The sequence below is a fragment of the Triticum dicoccoides genome, chromosome 2A (genome assembly GCF_002162155.2).
Source record: "Triticum dicoccoides isolate Atlit2015 ecotype Zavitan chromosome 2A, WEW_v2.0, whole genome shotgun sequence".
Lineage (NCBI taxonomy): Eukaryota > Viridiplantae > Streptophyta > Magnoliopsida > Poales > Poaceae > Triticum > Triticum dicoccoides.
Window position 1 is genome coordinate 15,869,681 of NC_041382.1, and position 15,430 is coordinate 15,885,110.

The 15,430-nt window shown below is 47.1% G+C and overlaps 1 protein-coding gene and 1 pseudogene across 1 annotated transcript; one reads left to right on the plus strand and one right to left on the minus strand.

Moving 5' to 3' along the window:
- Window positions 1-571: 571 nt before the first annotated feature.
- On the plus strand, window positions 572-3,961 carry LOC119352791 (annotated as a pseudogene).
- A 7,144-nt stretch (window positions 3,962-11,105) lies between these two features.
- Window positions 11,106-15,141, minus strand: LOC119357428. Its single transcript, XM_037624385.1, has 2 exons — window positions 14,615-15,141; window positions 11,106-12,474 (listed from the first exon to the last, which is right to left on the minus strand). The coding sequence occupies exons 1-2, from the start codon at window positions 15,139-15,141 to the stop codon at window positions 11,844-11,846; spliced, it is 1,158 nt and encodes a 385-aa protein (XP_037480282.1). The 3' UTR covers window positions 11,106-11,843.
- Between the last annotated feature and the right edge of the window lie 289 nt (window positions 15,142-15,430).

Sequence of the window (15,430 nt, forward strand, 5' to 3'; positions counted from 1 at the left end):
GGGCGGGACGGCGGCGGCGTCGAGGGGAGGCGGGGGGCCGGCCGGATTGGCGGCGGGAGACGGCCGGCGGCTTGGGAGGGAGGAAGCGGGAGGTTGGGGACGGGAAACTTCCCTCCCGCGCGACAGGGGAAGGGAGTGCGGGCTAGGGTCGAGCGCCCCCCTCCAACCCTCACTTCTACGGTTCGAAATTGGGTTTGAGGGTTGGACCCTTACTTTTTTTAGGGTTTGAGGATTTAGGGGTTCTAGTTTTTGCGTTTTTTTGTTGCAACCCGTAAAAAAGCGATTATTTATGAGGGTTTGAGGGTTTAGGGGTACTACTAGTAATGCTCTAACGCGTGTTTTATATGAGGAAGAAAAGCCTGGGACGGCATCCACCCGGCATAAAATTACGCGGAAAGCTGTTCCACATTGACTTGGAATTGCTTGGCCAGTGGGGATTATTGTGCATATATATATATATATATATCTATATATATATATATATATATATATATATTCGTCGGTCGGTAGGTAGTGGCGGTTTTGATAGGATGGCAACAGCCACCGTGTCTCCCTACGCTCCAGATCTTCCACCAAAGACCAAATCGCACGCGTACACATGCTGAAAGCAAGTAAGCAGCGAGAGGATGAAGCCCATGGAGGCAGCGGCGTGCTCCGGCGGCCTGGATCCCGCGGCACTGGCGGAGGCGCCGCGGCTGCTGCGCTCGGCCTCTCGGGCCATGGAGGGGCTGGCCTCCGACATCCAGTCCTGCGGCGGGAGCCGCCGGAGATGCGCGCCTGGGGCCAGCAAGTGCGGGGGGAAGGCCGCCGCCCCCACCCTGGAGCTTCTCGTGGCCTATCTGCTCGAGATCTGGGCCATCTCCGCCACCGCCGGATATAAGGCGCTGGCTCTGCAGGCCAGGGACGCCTTCTACTTCGCCCAAGACCTTCAAGACACGATCCACTGCCACAACCCATCTCGGGTTCTTAGCCGTCGTCAGTCCAAGCCCCTTCCCGCTCTCAGGTGGTCTGCTTCCAACTGCCTCCCTTTTGGCATAGTTGCGTCCAAACCACCCAAAAAGATCATCAAGGACATCAAAGCTGTGAATCAAGAAACTCAAAAGATTGTTCATCTGCTTGACAAGGCCGCCGGCGGCTCATCGTCCACTTCGCTGCCGCCCCTACTGCCACCGCGGATGCCTGATTCAGGCAGGGAAATTCTTCAGACTAGGGTGTTTGTTGGGCGCGACAAGGAGAAGGATGATATCGTGCAATTGCTCATCCAGCCATGTGCCAAGTCTGCTGTTATCTCCGTTGTTGGTGCTGGAGGAATTGGGAAGACAACTCTTGCTCGGATGGTGTTCAATGATGCAGCGGTTGGGGAGCATTTTCATGTCAAATGTTGGGTGTTAGTTTCCAGTAGCTCCAACAAGATGGAGCTCGCAGCAGAGATCCTAAGGTCAGTCAAGCCAGCTTGGGAGGCCTCTGCTGACAAGATGGTGGATTTTCACATGCTTCAGTCTGAGCTCCATCGAGCTCTTACATCCAAGAGGTATCTGATTGTTCTTGATGATGTGTGGAACAGCACGGATGAAGCCTGGATGGACATGCTCGCTCCTCTACAGTCAGCAGATACCGGGAGCAGAATTATGGCGACTTCCCGCATGGACACCATGCCTCACATCTTCAGAGCATCACAGCTGTACACTGTGAATCCGCTCAAGAACGAGGATTGCTGGGCCCTGCTGAAGGAACATGCTTTGCCAAGTGATCCCGGTAATGTCTATCAAGAACTTCACCCGATCGGAAAGCGGATTGCTGAAAAAATCAAGCTTGAGCGTACATGCCAGGATTAAAAGATAATAATGTTTCGTCTACCCTACGCTTGAGCTATAAGTACCTACCAGTACACCTCAAGCGGTGCTTCGCATATTGCAGTTTGTTTGCAAAGGACTATAAGTTTGCTCCAGCACACTTATCCCACCTTTGGATTGCCGAGGGTTTTGTTCAACCACAAGGCACGGCTGACAAAAGGATGGAAGACATAGCTAGAGAATATTTTGATCAGCTCCTTTCACGCTCATTCTTCCAGGAAATCAAGCTTGGAACCAAGACGTACTACTTGGTGCACGGCTTACTGCATGATCTTGCAAGGTCTGTTGCTGCGGAGGACTGCTTCCATGTTGACGATGGCATGAACCGTGACATCCCGCCAACAGTGCGCCATCTGTCTGTCACCATGAACAGTCTACCTCGTCTCACAAGCTTCTGCAGTCTAAAAGAGCTGCGCACCTTGTTAATCCGACCGTCACTTCCTTCCAACTCTAGCTGCTCCCAAGAGGATTTTTCTGTGAATTTAAAAAGTATCCTGGAGAATTCAAAACAGTTGCGTGTTCTTGATGTCAGTTGCTTTAACTCCAAAGAGTTGCCCCAATGCATTGATGACTTACTGCACCTCCGTTACCTATCTATCCATGGCTCCATCCAGAGGCTTCATGAGTCGATTGGCAAGCTCCTGAATCTGCAAGTATTGTGCTTCACTGGGAAATGTTCGTTTGATAAGCTTCCTGAAAGCGTTACTATGCTGGTCAATTTGCGGCACCTTCTTGTTGAAACAAAGTGTATTGCAGGATTGGCGGGCATTGGTCGGCTAGCTAAGCTTCAGTGATCACTTGAGTTCCACATTAAAAAGAAGGAAGGGCATAGATCAGAAGAGTTGAGAAACATCAATGGTCTCCGTGGGTCACTAAATGTAAAAGGTCTAGACAATGTTTCAAGCTATGAAGAAGCCTGCAAAGCTGAGTTGAATAAGAAAACACATCTTAATTCTCTGAATTTAGAATGGAGCTCCGCTAGTAGAAATAACCCCCCTCCTGCTGACGAAGAGGTACTTGAAGGCTTAAAGCCGCACCAAGATATAAAGGTACTTCATATAAGAAGGTATTGTGGCACCAAAGCTCCCAGTTTGCTACAGTCATTGCAGCAAGTGCGTTCTTTGCACCTTATCAATTGCAGGAGTTTGGGCATCCTTCCTCCATTGGGAAATTTGGGATCACTCAGATATTTACACATGAAGGAGCTGTGTGCAGTTGAACGAATTGGACATGAGTTTTATGGCAACGGTGATGTGGCATTTCCATCTCTAAGTGTCCTTGAAGTTGATGATTTCCCAAAGTTGCGTGAGTGGGCTAGAGTAGAGGACAAGAATTCATTTCCATGCCTTGAAAGATTAATTATAGTGGATTGTCCAGAATTGGTCGAAATTCCTCCCTTCTCTGCAACTACTCGTGAAGTTACCATTGAGCGTACATGCTTCATGCCATACATGAGGCTTGCCCCTTTTTCTTCAAGTTCAGAGAAGCTCCAGCTGGATGTTTGCACAACTTCTGTCCACTTCAATGGGTTATTCCAGAAGCAGCATGTAGAGGCTCTTGTAGCTTTAAACATAAGTGGTGCTGAACAAGTCGTTGCTACTGAAGAAATAGGGTCGCTTATTTCTCTACAAAGGTTGCAACTTAGTCGCTGCAACTTTACTGATCAGAATTTTAGTAGTTTTCTCCAGGCTCTCCCTCATTTGTCCTTGTTGGAGATGATAGACCTGCCTAACGTAACATCTCTTCCAGCATCAGAAACACTTAGTTTCAGCACCATGCTCACTGAGTTGTCCGTACGCAACTGCCAGTTTTTGCACTCTCTATCCTCACTGCAGTTTTTTTATTCACTAAAAGTTCTGGTGATCGAGAGATGTCCTAAAGTCACTACAACATCATTTCCGTTGAAATTTAGGAACCTTTCGTCTCTCAGAGTGCTGAGAATATCATACTGCCCAGAGCTCCAATCTTTACCAGTGTGTGGTCTGCCATCCTCATTGGAAACACTTGATATCATTGGGTGCCACCCGGAGTTGTCCAAGCAATCAAGAAACAGGACATGACATTACGTTGAGAAACTTGCTTTGGTACCTTGTGTGTTGATTCAGTGACAGAATATTTTGCAGGTCCTGCTTAAATCTCAACACTCTATTTTTCTGCTTGTATTTTATCAGTGACATAACAGTTACTATTGTTAATTGCAGGGAGAGATGGCACTGCAAACACCGAGGCCACCCAAACAGCCGAATTGGGGGTATGTGAATACCAATTCACGATTCCAGACCCTGATAGACATCCAAATGCAACCTTGGAGCATCTCTAGTAGAATCCCTATCCCTTAAAACTGCTAAAATCCGTCAAAATCCCACTCCAGACATTCATACGCAACCTTGGAGCATTTCTAGTAGAATCCCTATCCCTTAAACCTGCCAAAATCTGTCAAAACCCCACTCTTGTATATTCTCTATCCCACACCATACCCATATAATGTTTAGGGTCGAACCTAGAGACACCCCACCTTGACCCAAAATATAGGGTCAAAATCACCCCACTGACCCCTCTATTTTCACCCACGGGAGAGCAAATCTCACGAAGCTCTTGGTCGCCACCCGATCGATCCGCCGCAGCCCTGGTGATTCCATGGACGCCGCCTGCCCGCTTGCGGCCCATTCTTCTCCTCGCAATGTTGAGTTAGTTGTTACCGCTTATACTGCCCATGGCAGCTCTCCAGACGGCTGTGTCGGTGGCAATGAAGTGTGGTGCTGCCCGCTGGTGTGGCGGCACACCAGGCCACTGCAGCCCTTCAGCCCCACCTAGGCGCCACCAACATGCAGCCACCGGCCTTGCCGGCATGACACCGGTATCCCATCTCTGGCGCCCGCACGTGGCACCTCCGTGCCACCAAGCCAAGGAAGAGAGTGCAGTGAGGAAGTCGGCGGGAGGGCCCCCATGCTTCCCACCCACCCCTCGAAGCCCCTCCTCCGCCCGTTATTGATGTCAGCAAGCACGGCATGGGCGACGCCTCTGAGGTATTCGACCAAATGCAAGCAATGTGAGTTTATCTCCTTTTTTCCTATTTTAACGTTAAATGCTGTTGAATTGTCACTAATTGATTGCTCCGTTCATTGCTAGTGCCAATTATTTCATGAGCATGATGAGTGATTGTGTGTGCATAGACGAGATCAACTGCTCGATGCCAAATTCTCAAGTAGAAGATGTCGTGGAGTTGCTTGGCACTCCGTTTAATAAAAAAGGGGCGAAGATCGGCCAATTACACGGTGTGTGAGGATGAGGCATCGGTGATGGCATGGGAGAATGTGACACTTGATGCGGTCATGGGAAATAATCAAACCGGTGCCAACTATTGGAAGGACATTATGGAGGAAAATCATCGCAATGCGAAGATGCCCTCCTATCAGGATGAAGTATTTCGATTTATGTTGTGCATTTGGATGTTGTATATTGAAAAATTCGAAGTTATGGCATTGTAACATATAAGTTTGAATTCTTGTTATGTAAATTGGAGTTGAATATGTACGCAGAGAAGATAAATTGAAAGGGAGGAATGTAGGAGATGCAGTTTTAAGGGATCTGTTGGAGTTGAGCACCTTGGATTGTGCGTGCCTTGATGAAATCCCTGTCAAACCGATGGTTCTTTTGCGGCTCATATCAAGTGTCCATTCCAGTCAAGCATGTCCTTGTCCGATTTGCGTTTTAACAGAGGTGTTAATTCAGCAGCACGTAATGATTAAGAAAACCACGAAGAGATGGCAAAGTTTGGAAGAAAATGAACATGCAGCTCAGTCCAAAAGCCACTTCAGTATTGTGGCCACCATCTTTAATCTGCAGTCCTTTTGCAAAAACCACGTCAACAGTGTTACCAGAAATATATTGGTTTTATTTTGCGGGAATATAGAAATGTCTGATGGTAAACTACGTTCAAAGGGATAATATATTCATTGTTGTAGGACGCAAGTTTGAAGCATCTATCAGCTCGGCCTAAATATGAAGTTTAAAAGGATAATATATTCACTGTTGTACAAGTTGTACTGAAAGCTTGTAAAGAGCCCGGCAGGCACCTATGTGCAGGTGCATGCATTTCCTCTACTACTGTACATGGCTGGGTCCTAAGCACGCACTTGTCAGGTTAATCTTGTTGCACTACTCCACTATTTAGTCATGCCATGCATTAGATGAGTCATGCATGCAATGCACACGTACGTGAGAATCTGTTCATGTCTTTGAATTATTATCATGCATGCATGTAAGGTGATGGCTTGGTTTAGCTAGCAGTAAGTAAACGTAGTTACGTAGCTGGCTAGCTGCGAGGATAGATAAATATGCATATAAGTGCTAATGCTACCGTGTGCGTGTGTAGCTAGCTAACAGAGACACAGAGTGATTAGTGGATCAAGCCATTCGTTCGTCGGTGGCTTGACCATGTGTGCGTGTGTGCATGCTAGCTAGTGGGTGCGTGTCAACCGAGTGGGTCTGGCTTGGCTATTAAGCCCATGTACCTGCATTGTGTGTGTTTGTGAGAGAAGAAATATAAAAAAGGGCACAAGTTGTGAGACAAAGCCTGTGTGTTCTTCTCCCTTCCTATGTCCTGTCAGTAATTCGTGGATCAAATTTGAATTTATCAAAACAGGCAGGCATCCGGTTCCATACATTTGAATTATATATGAAAAGTGGAGGGGGCACTTATGAGCATACATATGAATTCAGTTGGTTTGGGGCCTTGGGGGGTTCCTCGGCATCGTCAATCGTTTTAAAATATGAGCCTAGATTACTATATATTGAATTCCAGACACCAAGGCCAGGATCATTTTTAGTGCATCGAAGGAAAAGGTGGAGTATAGTTTCAGGCCTAGCACATAAAAATACTTGAAGTTTTATGGATTATATTCTGACATTGAGCGAGCAGCATGTTATTAGGCAATAACCACCACAGAAACCTTGAGTGTTGTTGGTGTGTGAAACAGGGCAGATCAGCTCAGGTTTGTCAGCAAGGCAATACTCTTGACAATCTCAGGCGGATGGAGCTTTGTAATGTGTTCATGGTGGTGCGAGGGTCTACAGACCGGCCATTGACAGTGGCGTTCACGATCAGTTCGTGTGGCAAAATTTGAACTATGCATGGACCACAAGGTAGCAAGAGAAAAAATGACCGAACATGGAACAAAATATCCCCCAACGGCACAAAAAAGCGTGCATATATTTCCCTAGCCACAACTAAACATGGAACAAAAACAAAACGGTAGGTTTCCAGATTTGAAATATATATGTTTTCATAATGTACCTGGCTTAAAGCAGGTAGACTATGCCTTTTGGTTTGAAAAGGCTCAATTTGGACAATTGCTGCACTATTTAATGACATGTGGCTTGGATAAGCTGACACTGATGATAGCTCATGGTTGTCTCTTGTCTGCAATGTTTTTAAAATGCAACAGGGTGATGTATATGTATCCTTTCTTTTTATCTTTAATTAGTCTGACTGCTGCTGAGAATGAAAGTATTATTGCCTACTGAAAGGCTTGAACTAACATTGATTCGCTACGTATTCTTCTTTCTTGAGGATGGCAAACATAGGGCCATTCTCCTTTCGCGATTGAACAACCTACAGGATGGCAAAGAAAGGAACAACCTACAGGGATATTCACTGTGAACTACAAAATTATGGCCCAGGATATTATCTTTGACTCCCTTCTTTAGGATGGCAAAGAAAGGAACAACATATAGTACTATTCACTGTGAACTACAAATTATGGCACATGACGTTATCTATAGTACTTAATGGCTCCTCACAGCCTCCCTTCTTCAGGATGGCAAAGATAACGTCTTGTGCCATTCTCCTTTCGCTACTGAACATGTGTTTGTTCCTTTCCTTCCAAAGCAGCCTGGGTTCAGATGGGCCGAATCAATACGTTTTTCAATGGAGTGGTGAGTTCAGGCAGGCTATTTTTCTTTCAGAAAAAATCCTCAAATACGTCTTTGTACAGATGTTCGGAGTGACATGGGATCCAAGTGATATTATATGTGTGTGCCATAATAGCTAGGAGTCAAAACCTCCGACCCAGTTGAAACAAAAATAGCTGGTGTACACAAGATAAGATTGTCAGCAAAAAAACTCGGTTACCAAAACCATATATCTATCTATCTAAATGCAGTTGGACAGGTGTAATGCAGTTCCACGCTAGGAAACAGGCATTTCAATAGTTGACAAAATTGTGATTCGTGTGTACTAATCAATTGACGGTAATAATCGATTAATGATAATATCTACTGTAGCTTGCTCCCTTCCCTGCTTGTCTTGGGGACGCAGGAAAACGCCACACAGACGCACGACCTCCAAAGGCAAACAGGAAAAGGCACGTTCAGAAGTACTACTAGTACTAGAGAAGACCCCTGTTTTGCGGGGGAAAAAAAAGAAAAGGCAGAGAAAATAACTGTCCCTCTACTGCACAGTACTAGCCAAAAGTTGAGCAGTGCAGTCGTACATGAAACAAAACAAGGCACACGACACGATCACGATGAGTGCGTAGGGAATCGGATGGAATACACAGCACTGCATGAAGAAAAAAATGACTCGACTATTGACGAGTGCGTGTGGAATCAGATCAAAGGAATATACCTGTGCTGTGCAGGTCGTTGCCTTGTCGAGCCTCCGGAAGCTCTCCTCGTCGTCGTCGCCGCCGCTGGAGTCGGAGTCGGAGTCAGAGTGGGGGGCGGGGCGGAGAGGGGAGGGGAGGGGAGGAGGGGATTGGAAAGGACGAGACGGTGGTCTGCTTGCTCCTCCCTGCTGGGTTTATTATGTGCTCATCTCTCTGCCTCTTCTCACCGCTCCCGCCGCCGGTCAAAAGGTCAAGGCATCTTTTGGTTGATATGATAAGATTATTATAGAAATAGAAATTTTGTAGAAAATGAGATGACATGTATCTTAAATCCTATAAGTAGGAATAGAAAACGAGTTGACACCAAAGGAATTTTCCATTGAGTCTAGGCTCATTTTTATTTTCAGATAGAACATTGGGATGGTTGGCTATCTTCTGCATTGACGAAAAAGGATTTCCTCCACTTTTTATATCATAAATATAAACCAACCACCACACCACAAGTTCAACATGCCAGGACAACAAAAGATTAAAAAAATGAAAATGATAAATTCCAAACGTTCGGATTTTAAGAATTTCATCCCGAATGTTTTTCATGGCAACTTTAGTTTACACGAGGTTGGCAAATATGACAATTTTCTGAAGAAAATATACGAGTTAGGACAAAGTTGCCATATCTTGACAACTAAACTTGCCATGAAAAAACTTTCGGGGCAAATTCTTAAAATCCGAACGTTCTAATTATCAGGATAAAAAAATATAAATGGCAAAGACACATGATACCAAAAGAGCCACTAACAAGCATCGAATGAACCAAGCGCAGGCTTGATCATCGAGGCCCTCGGAGCACACGACACAACTAAGCCGAGGTAGTAGCTTGCTGCAGGAGGATTGTCATGCTCAGTTATCTCCCTTGAGGCAAGCCATTGCTGGTCTGCCATCCTTCTCTACCTTTCGAAGAGGCCCCCTGCCTCTAGTCTTGGCTCAGAGGACACTACGCCATCGACAGGCAGACTCGCTCACCCATGAGCTCACATGACCAAGACCAACTGGTTGTCAAGGAGAGGACGACAAGCACAGCCACCGCACCACACAGCGGCACACCCCAACATCACCAAAGCCGCTCGCAGGCCCAACTTCCACCTCAAGCAGCCAAGCATGAGTACCACTTAAGATATCCAGCTGACCACCTCCCACGCGGAAGCGTAGACCACCACTCCGCCGTCCCAAGGTGGTGTCTTCAAAAAGAAAAACGACGTCGGAGTGCCGTCACCACTCAATCCAGAGATTTTGGGGTTTCGCCCGAGACGGGAAGGGGAGGCCGAGGGAGGGATCGTGAATCCACCTTCAAGAAAGGAACAGACACCGGAGCATCGCTAGCATCATGGCCACAACGACCAGCCAAGGGTTTCCCCCAATCCCTCCCTACCAGACCATCTAGCCCCACCACCCGGTAGATCTGGCCAACAGTGACACCGACAGTGCTGGCCGACGAGGAAGGAAGAAGCACACGAGAGGAGCCACCATCGCCAGATCCGCTCCAAGGGCAAACGGGGACGCCCCGGGAGCTAGCCACGCTCGCCGCAGATCCGCCAAGAGCGGCACGCCCCGCATCTGCATCAGCCACACGCTGACGGGGGCCGATGCGCTCCACGACAGTGGCGCCGCCACCACTCCAAGTGCACCCCCCGCGCGTGACAGCACAGAGCCCAACACGCCGCCGTCGGGCACCGACCTTGCCACCCACTGCCGCGCCCTCTGCCAGCCGCGACGCCGCCCACTGAACCTGACCCGCGTCGGCAACCACCCTATCAGGGGAAGAAAGACCCCGCCACCCCTGAGGCTGACCGAACTTCACCCGTCAGCGTGAGTCGTCGGCAGCGAGGTGGGAGGTGGGGATGAGGAGGGGCCTACGGCCGGCGGCTAGGGTTTCCCCTCTGCGCCGCTCGCAGGAGCAACCGGGAGAGGGAGGGGGGGACTATTTTCTGTATTCAGGGCGGAGCCAGAAATTTTGTATTATGGGGGGCAAGTGTTGTTAACTGATTGGGGATGGCCAAACCATTCAAAAGGGGAGGGAGCACTTATGAGCATACATATGGATTCAGTCGGTTTGGGGGTTCCTCGGCATCGGGTCAATCGTTGGTTTCAAAATATGAGTCCAGATTACTGTTGAATTTTGGACGTCAATGCCAAGATCATGTTTAGTGCACATTGAAGGAAAAGGTGGAGTACAGTTTCAGGCCCAGCACAGAAAAAGCCTGAAAATTTGTGGATTATATTCTGAGATTTACTAAAAGTGTCACGAGCGAGTAGCTTGTTATTAGCCCATAACCAACACATAAAACTTGAATGTTCCTGGTGAGTGAAACAGGGCAGATCAAGTCCGGTTCGTCAGCAAGGCGATACTCTTGACAATCTCAGGCAGATGGAGCTATGTAATTTGTTCATGGTGGTGCGAGGAGAGTGAGCTTCAGGTCAACACCATCCACAGTTTTGCCAATATTATAACAGAATGGAACACAAGGTAGCAAGAGAAACAATGACCGAATTAAATACATCCGATGGCGCAGCAAAGCGCACATATATTTCTCTAGTTATTAAGTACAACTATACATGGAACACAAGGTAGCATGAGGACAAAGACTGAACCACATATCCCCCAATGGCACAGGCGCACCAACCCGCGCATATATTTCTAATTACAACTATACATGGAAAAAGCAAAACTCTAGGCTTCTCTATAGCACTACATACACGTAACAAAAAGAAACTATACGCCGCACCAACCGTCGTAGTCTGAATCTTACTAATACAGGAAGCATGCTCATCACCTGAAAATACTACATATATGGACCCCTTTGGCATCACGGCCGGATCAACAAATAAAAATGCTCTCCTATGTACACGATTACTGCACCGACCATGTACAGGTTTGGAGCCCTACCATCCCTGCTAGCCTCCTGCTATCTTTCAAATAATCCTCTGATCCCCTGTTCCAGTTCCGCCGCAGTACACATTGGTTTCTCTCGGCTGATCCTGTCGAACCAAGATCTTGGATTTTCCTCTAGTGCTCTCAAGAAGTTCACATATTTTGGAACAATCAAATCCACTATCTCTTGACGCAGTCTCCCCTTGAGCACAGTCTGAACCTTCCAAGTCATCTGGCTATAACAGATAGTAAAGAACTCTCCAGTAAATTTATCCAAGGACAAACGGCGTGGCTTCCTCAGAGAATCCCCATCCAAATATCTCAGGAGTGGAACCCAGTATTTCTCAAGGTAGCTCATGATGTACTGGTCAATCAGTGAAACTAAATTACTCTCTACATTGGGAGGGAGTAATCCTGAATGGCAATTCTTTTGCAAAACATAATTTATGTTATTCAAGAAGAATATGCACCTTTGCCCCCTTTTTGGAAACTTTTTTCTGCGCACTTGAGCTTAGATACCAAACAATCTAACATGTCAGAGCATGGGCCAGTGTTGTAACCTCCGGTTTCAAGTATTGACTGGATCATATCTCTGTTACGGTGGAAAAATTCCAGGACTTGTATGAGAATAAAAGTTGCAGGATGAATAATAGATTCCTTGTTGCTACGAATATCATTTGAAGTCCTCTGAATTACTCCTTCGAAAGCATTCACCATCTTATTGATAATACCAGCAACCTCACCAGATCCGCTGAAACGCAGGCCTCGTACATTGAATAGGACATCAACAAGTGTGTCAAAAACAGTCAGTTGTTGCGACATGTGGGCATAAGACCAAGTTGCATCGGTGAATGAACATGCAACCTCAAGGATCTGCTCTACAGATTGCTTGGCTACCACTGCAAAGCATTCTTCAGCCAATTCCTGATTCTGCTCATGTAATTGCCGCTTACTTAAACAAGTTTGGTAGTAAATTTTGAGCCTCAAGACCCAAGTCCTTGTTGTTTCATTGGTCAACTCACAAGGACCTGAAAACCGTTCTGTGCTTGGCGTGAGGATCAACGGGTTCTCTACATCTGACAGTCTGCAATATGGAAAAGATTCAGAATGTATGTACTACAAAATGCATACATACGAGGTTTCTGGAAGTTTCTACAAATCATAAAGCATCGGGAACACTATTGTCCTCACCAAGAACATCAACTCAACTATACATTACATGATATATCCCAAGAAGAAACCTCATCATGTAAAGAAAAACTTAACAGGATTGATTAGCTTCAGGTACTCTGGATATGAAATACATATGTTTCCATAATGTTCCTGGCTTAAAGCAGGAACTTGCGTAAATAATTACAACTCTGCCTTTTGGTTTGAAATGGCTCAATTTGGACAACTGCTACGCTTTTTAGTGACATGTGGCTTGGATAACCTGACACTGATAACTCGTGGTTGTCTTGTTTGCAATACATCAGTGTGATTATATGTATCCTTTCCTTTTTCTTTATTTAGTATGACTGGTGTTGAGAATGAAAGTATTATCGCCTACTGAAAGGCTTGAACTAACAATGGTTCTTATCTTCTTTGCGTACCTACTAATTTTGACTTCCTACGAAACCAATGTAAAGATTATGGAGCACATGCACTAATTTAAACAACCTACAGTACTATTCACTGTGAACTAAAAATTGTGCAAAAAAAATGGATTGCCCTATGGAAGTAGAAATCGATAGTGGGCTAGCTAGAAACTCGGTATGGCAGGAGAATGTCAGAACGGGGCTCAATAAGCCAATTTTTTTTTCCTCAAATACGTCTTGTACAGATCTTCCAAGTGATATTATGTGTGTGCCATAATAGCAGCGAGTCAAAACCTCCGACCCAGTTGAAACAAAAATAGCTGGTGTACGCAAGATAAGATTGTCAGCAAATAAAAATTGGTTGATTGCATCAGAAAGGGGATTCACTAGGTAGTTTTCCTTTAGGAAAGATTTGCTACGCAGTTTACCATTGAGAAATGAATGTTACTATACGAAGTGAACTTCGTGTATGGAATAACAAGCTAACTCAGCGTAGGTACACTGGTAACCTGCGAACTTTGTAGGGAATAACAAGGAAAAGCTCTGTGTTATGTACTCCCTCTGTAAACTAATATAAGAGCATTTAGATTACTAAAGTAGTGATCTAAACACTCTTATATTAGTTTACGGAGGGAGTACAAGGGTAACTTGTGAACTGTGATGAGAGTGAGAAGGTCATATTTCCAGTCTCAGCATCGAGCAAGAAATTTTTGTTTGTAGAGAACATGAAGGAGGGCTGTTCATATTTGCATTAAGCAAGAAGACAAAGATTCAGCACAACAGCAAGAGACAAACAGCTAGAACTATACGCTTAAGAGGAGCGGTAGACAATCACCATATAAGAGAAGATACATTAGGCAACCAGGAATGGCATGGTCGCACAGCCAAACATTGACAGGAAATGAAGGCATTCAAACATTTGTTCACTTTGAATAGTTTTGAGAGCACAAAGCAGGATGGTTAGAGTGGGGGTTAAACTGAAATAAGCCCATGGTCCACGGATGCACATCCTGCGGTGTCCCCTAAGCATGCGCAAGCTGGGATGGCAGTTTACCCTGGTTTGAATATCCACAGTTGGAAGACAGATATGTAAGTGCAGTTGGGCAAGTGAAACCGTTCCCACATTAGGAAATAAGCATTTCAGTAGTTGAAGAGATTGCAATTCGTGTGTGTACATCATACTTCCTGAACCATAGAATTGCATACTCGATTTATGGTTCAGGAAGTATGATGTTAACCATAGAATTGCAATCTCTTCAACTAGAATTGCAATCAGTTGACTTTAATCGGCTTATATAAGAACATCTAGCTAGTTCCCTGCACAAAGAAAAAGCATGCACAAGCGCGAAATCGCAAATAGAAAGGCACATTCAGAAAGAGAAAGGACCCCTGTTTCGTGGGAAAAGGGGAAAAGGCAGTGAAAAGAAGTCATCTGCGGCACCACCCAAAAGGCCAAAAGCGGTGCTGTTCGAATTGAGCACTGCAATCCTACAACAACGGACTTGATCGCGAATTGAACTCTTGATTGACTGATGAGTGCGCGTATGGAAACGGATCAAACACACCGACAGGAATAATGACTGGACTAGGTCGCCCTATTGACTGATGAGTGCGTGCGGAATCAAATCAAAGGAAGGATATATATACCTGTGCAGCGGGTCGTTGCCTTGTCGAGCGTCGGGAAGCTGTCGGGCCGAGGCAGTCAAGCCGGAGACGAAGAGACGGCGATCCCCTGCTTCCAACGACTGTATGGGTGGGTACCAGGCGTGCCGATCGCTGGGGTGTCCGCTCTGCACGTCCTCGTCGTCGTCGCCGCCGCTCGAGTCGGAGTCCGACGAGTCCGCTCGGCGCTGCACGAGAGAGGGGATCGCGTGGATCCCGGCGACGACGGCGACGCAGAGTGCGGCGCTCACCGCGGCCACCTCGGCGAGGTCGAGGTCGAGGAGGCTCGCGGTGCGGCGGGGAGGGTTCCCCCGGATCGGATCGGCTCCGTCCGCCACCGGAGCAGCGCGCCGGCCCCCGGATAGCCACCTGGCGACGGCGCGCGCCTTGGCGGGAACCCAGGCGACGAGGCCTCCGGGCAGAGCGAGCGCGAGGTAGAGCGCGGCGTGGAAGGGCTCCCTCTGGCCCAGCTCCAGCGCCTGGTCCTCCGGGGGAGGGGCGTAATCCGCCATGCCGACGAGCGAGGAGGCGCCGGCGGCGGAGGGGATTGGGGTTGGGGGGAAAAGACGGTGGTGCGCTGCGCGGCTTGGACTGGAGCTGTGGAGGGAGACGCCGCTGTGCCTGCCTGCCCCTGCTTTTGTTTCTCCCGCTCGGCGCCAGGTTGCGTCGCGGGTCAAATTGTCAACAGCGGGTGGGGCCGACGTTGCCGCCGCCCGAAAATAGTTTATTCCAACGTGCCAGGGAACTTTTTTTTTTAGGGGAACGTGCCAGGGAACTATTGTTTTCTTGTGCACCAGATGA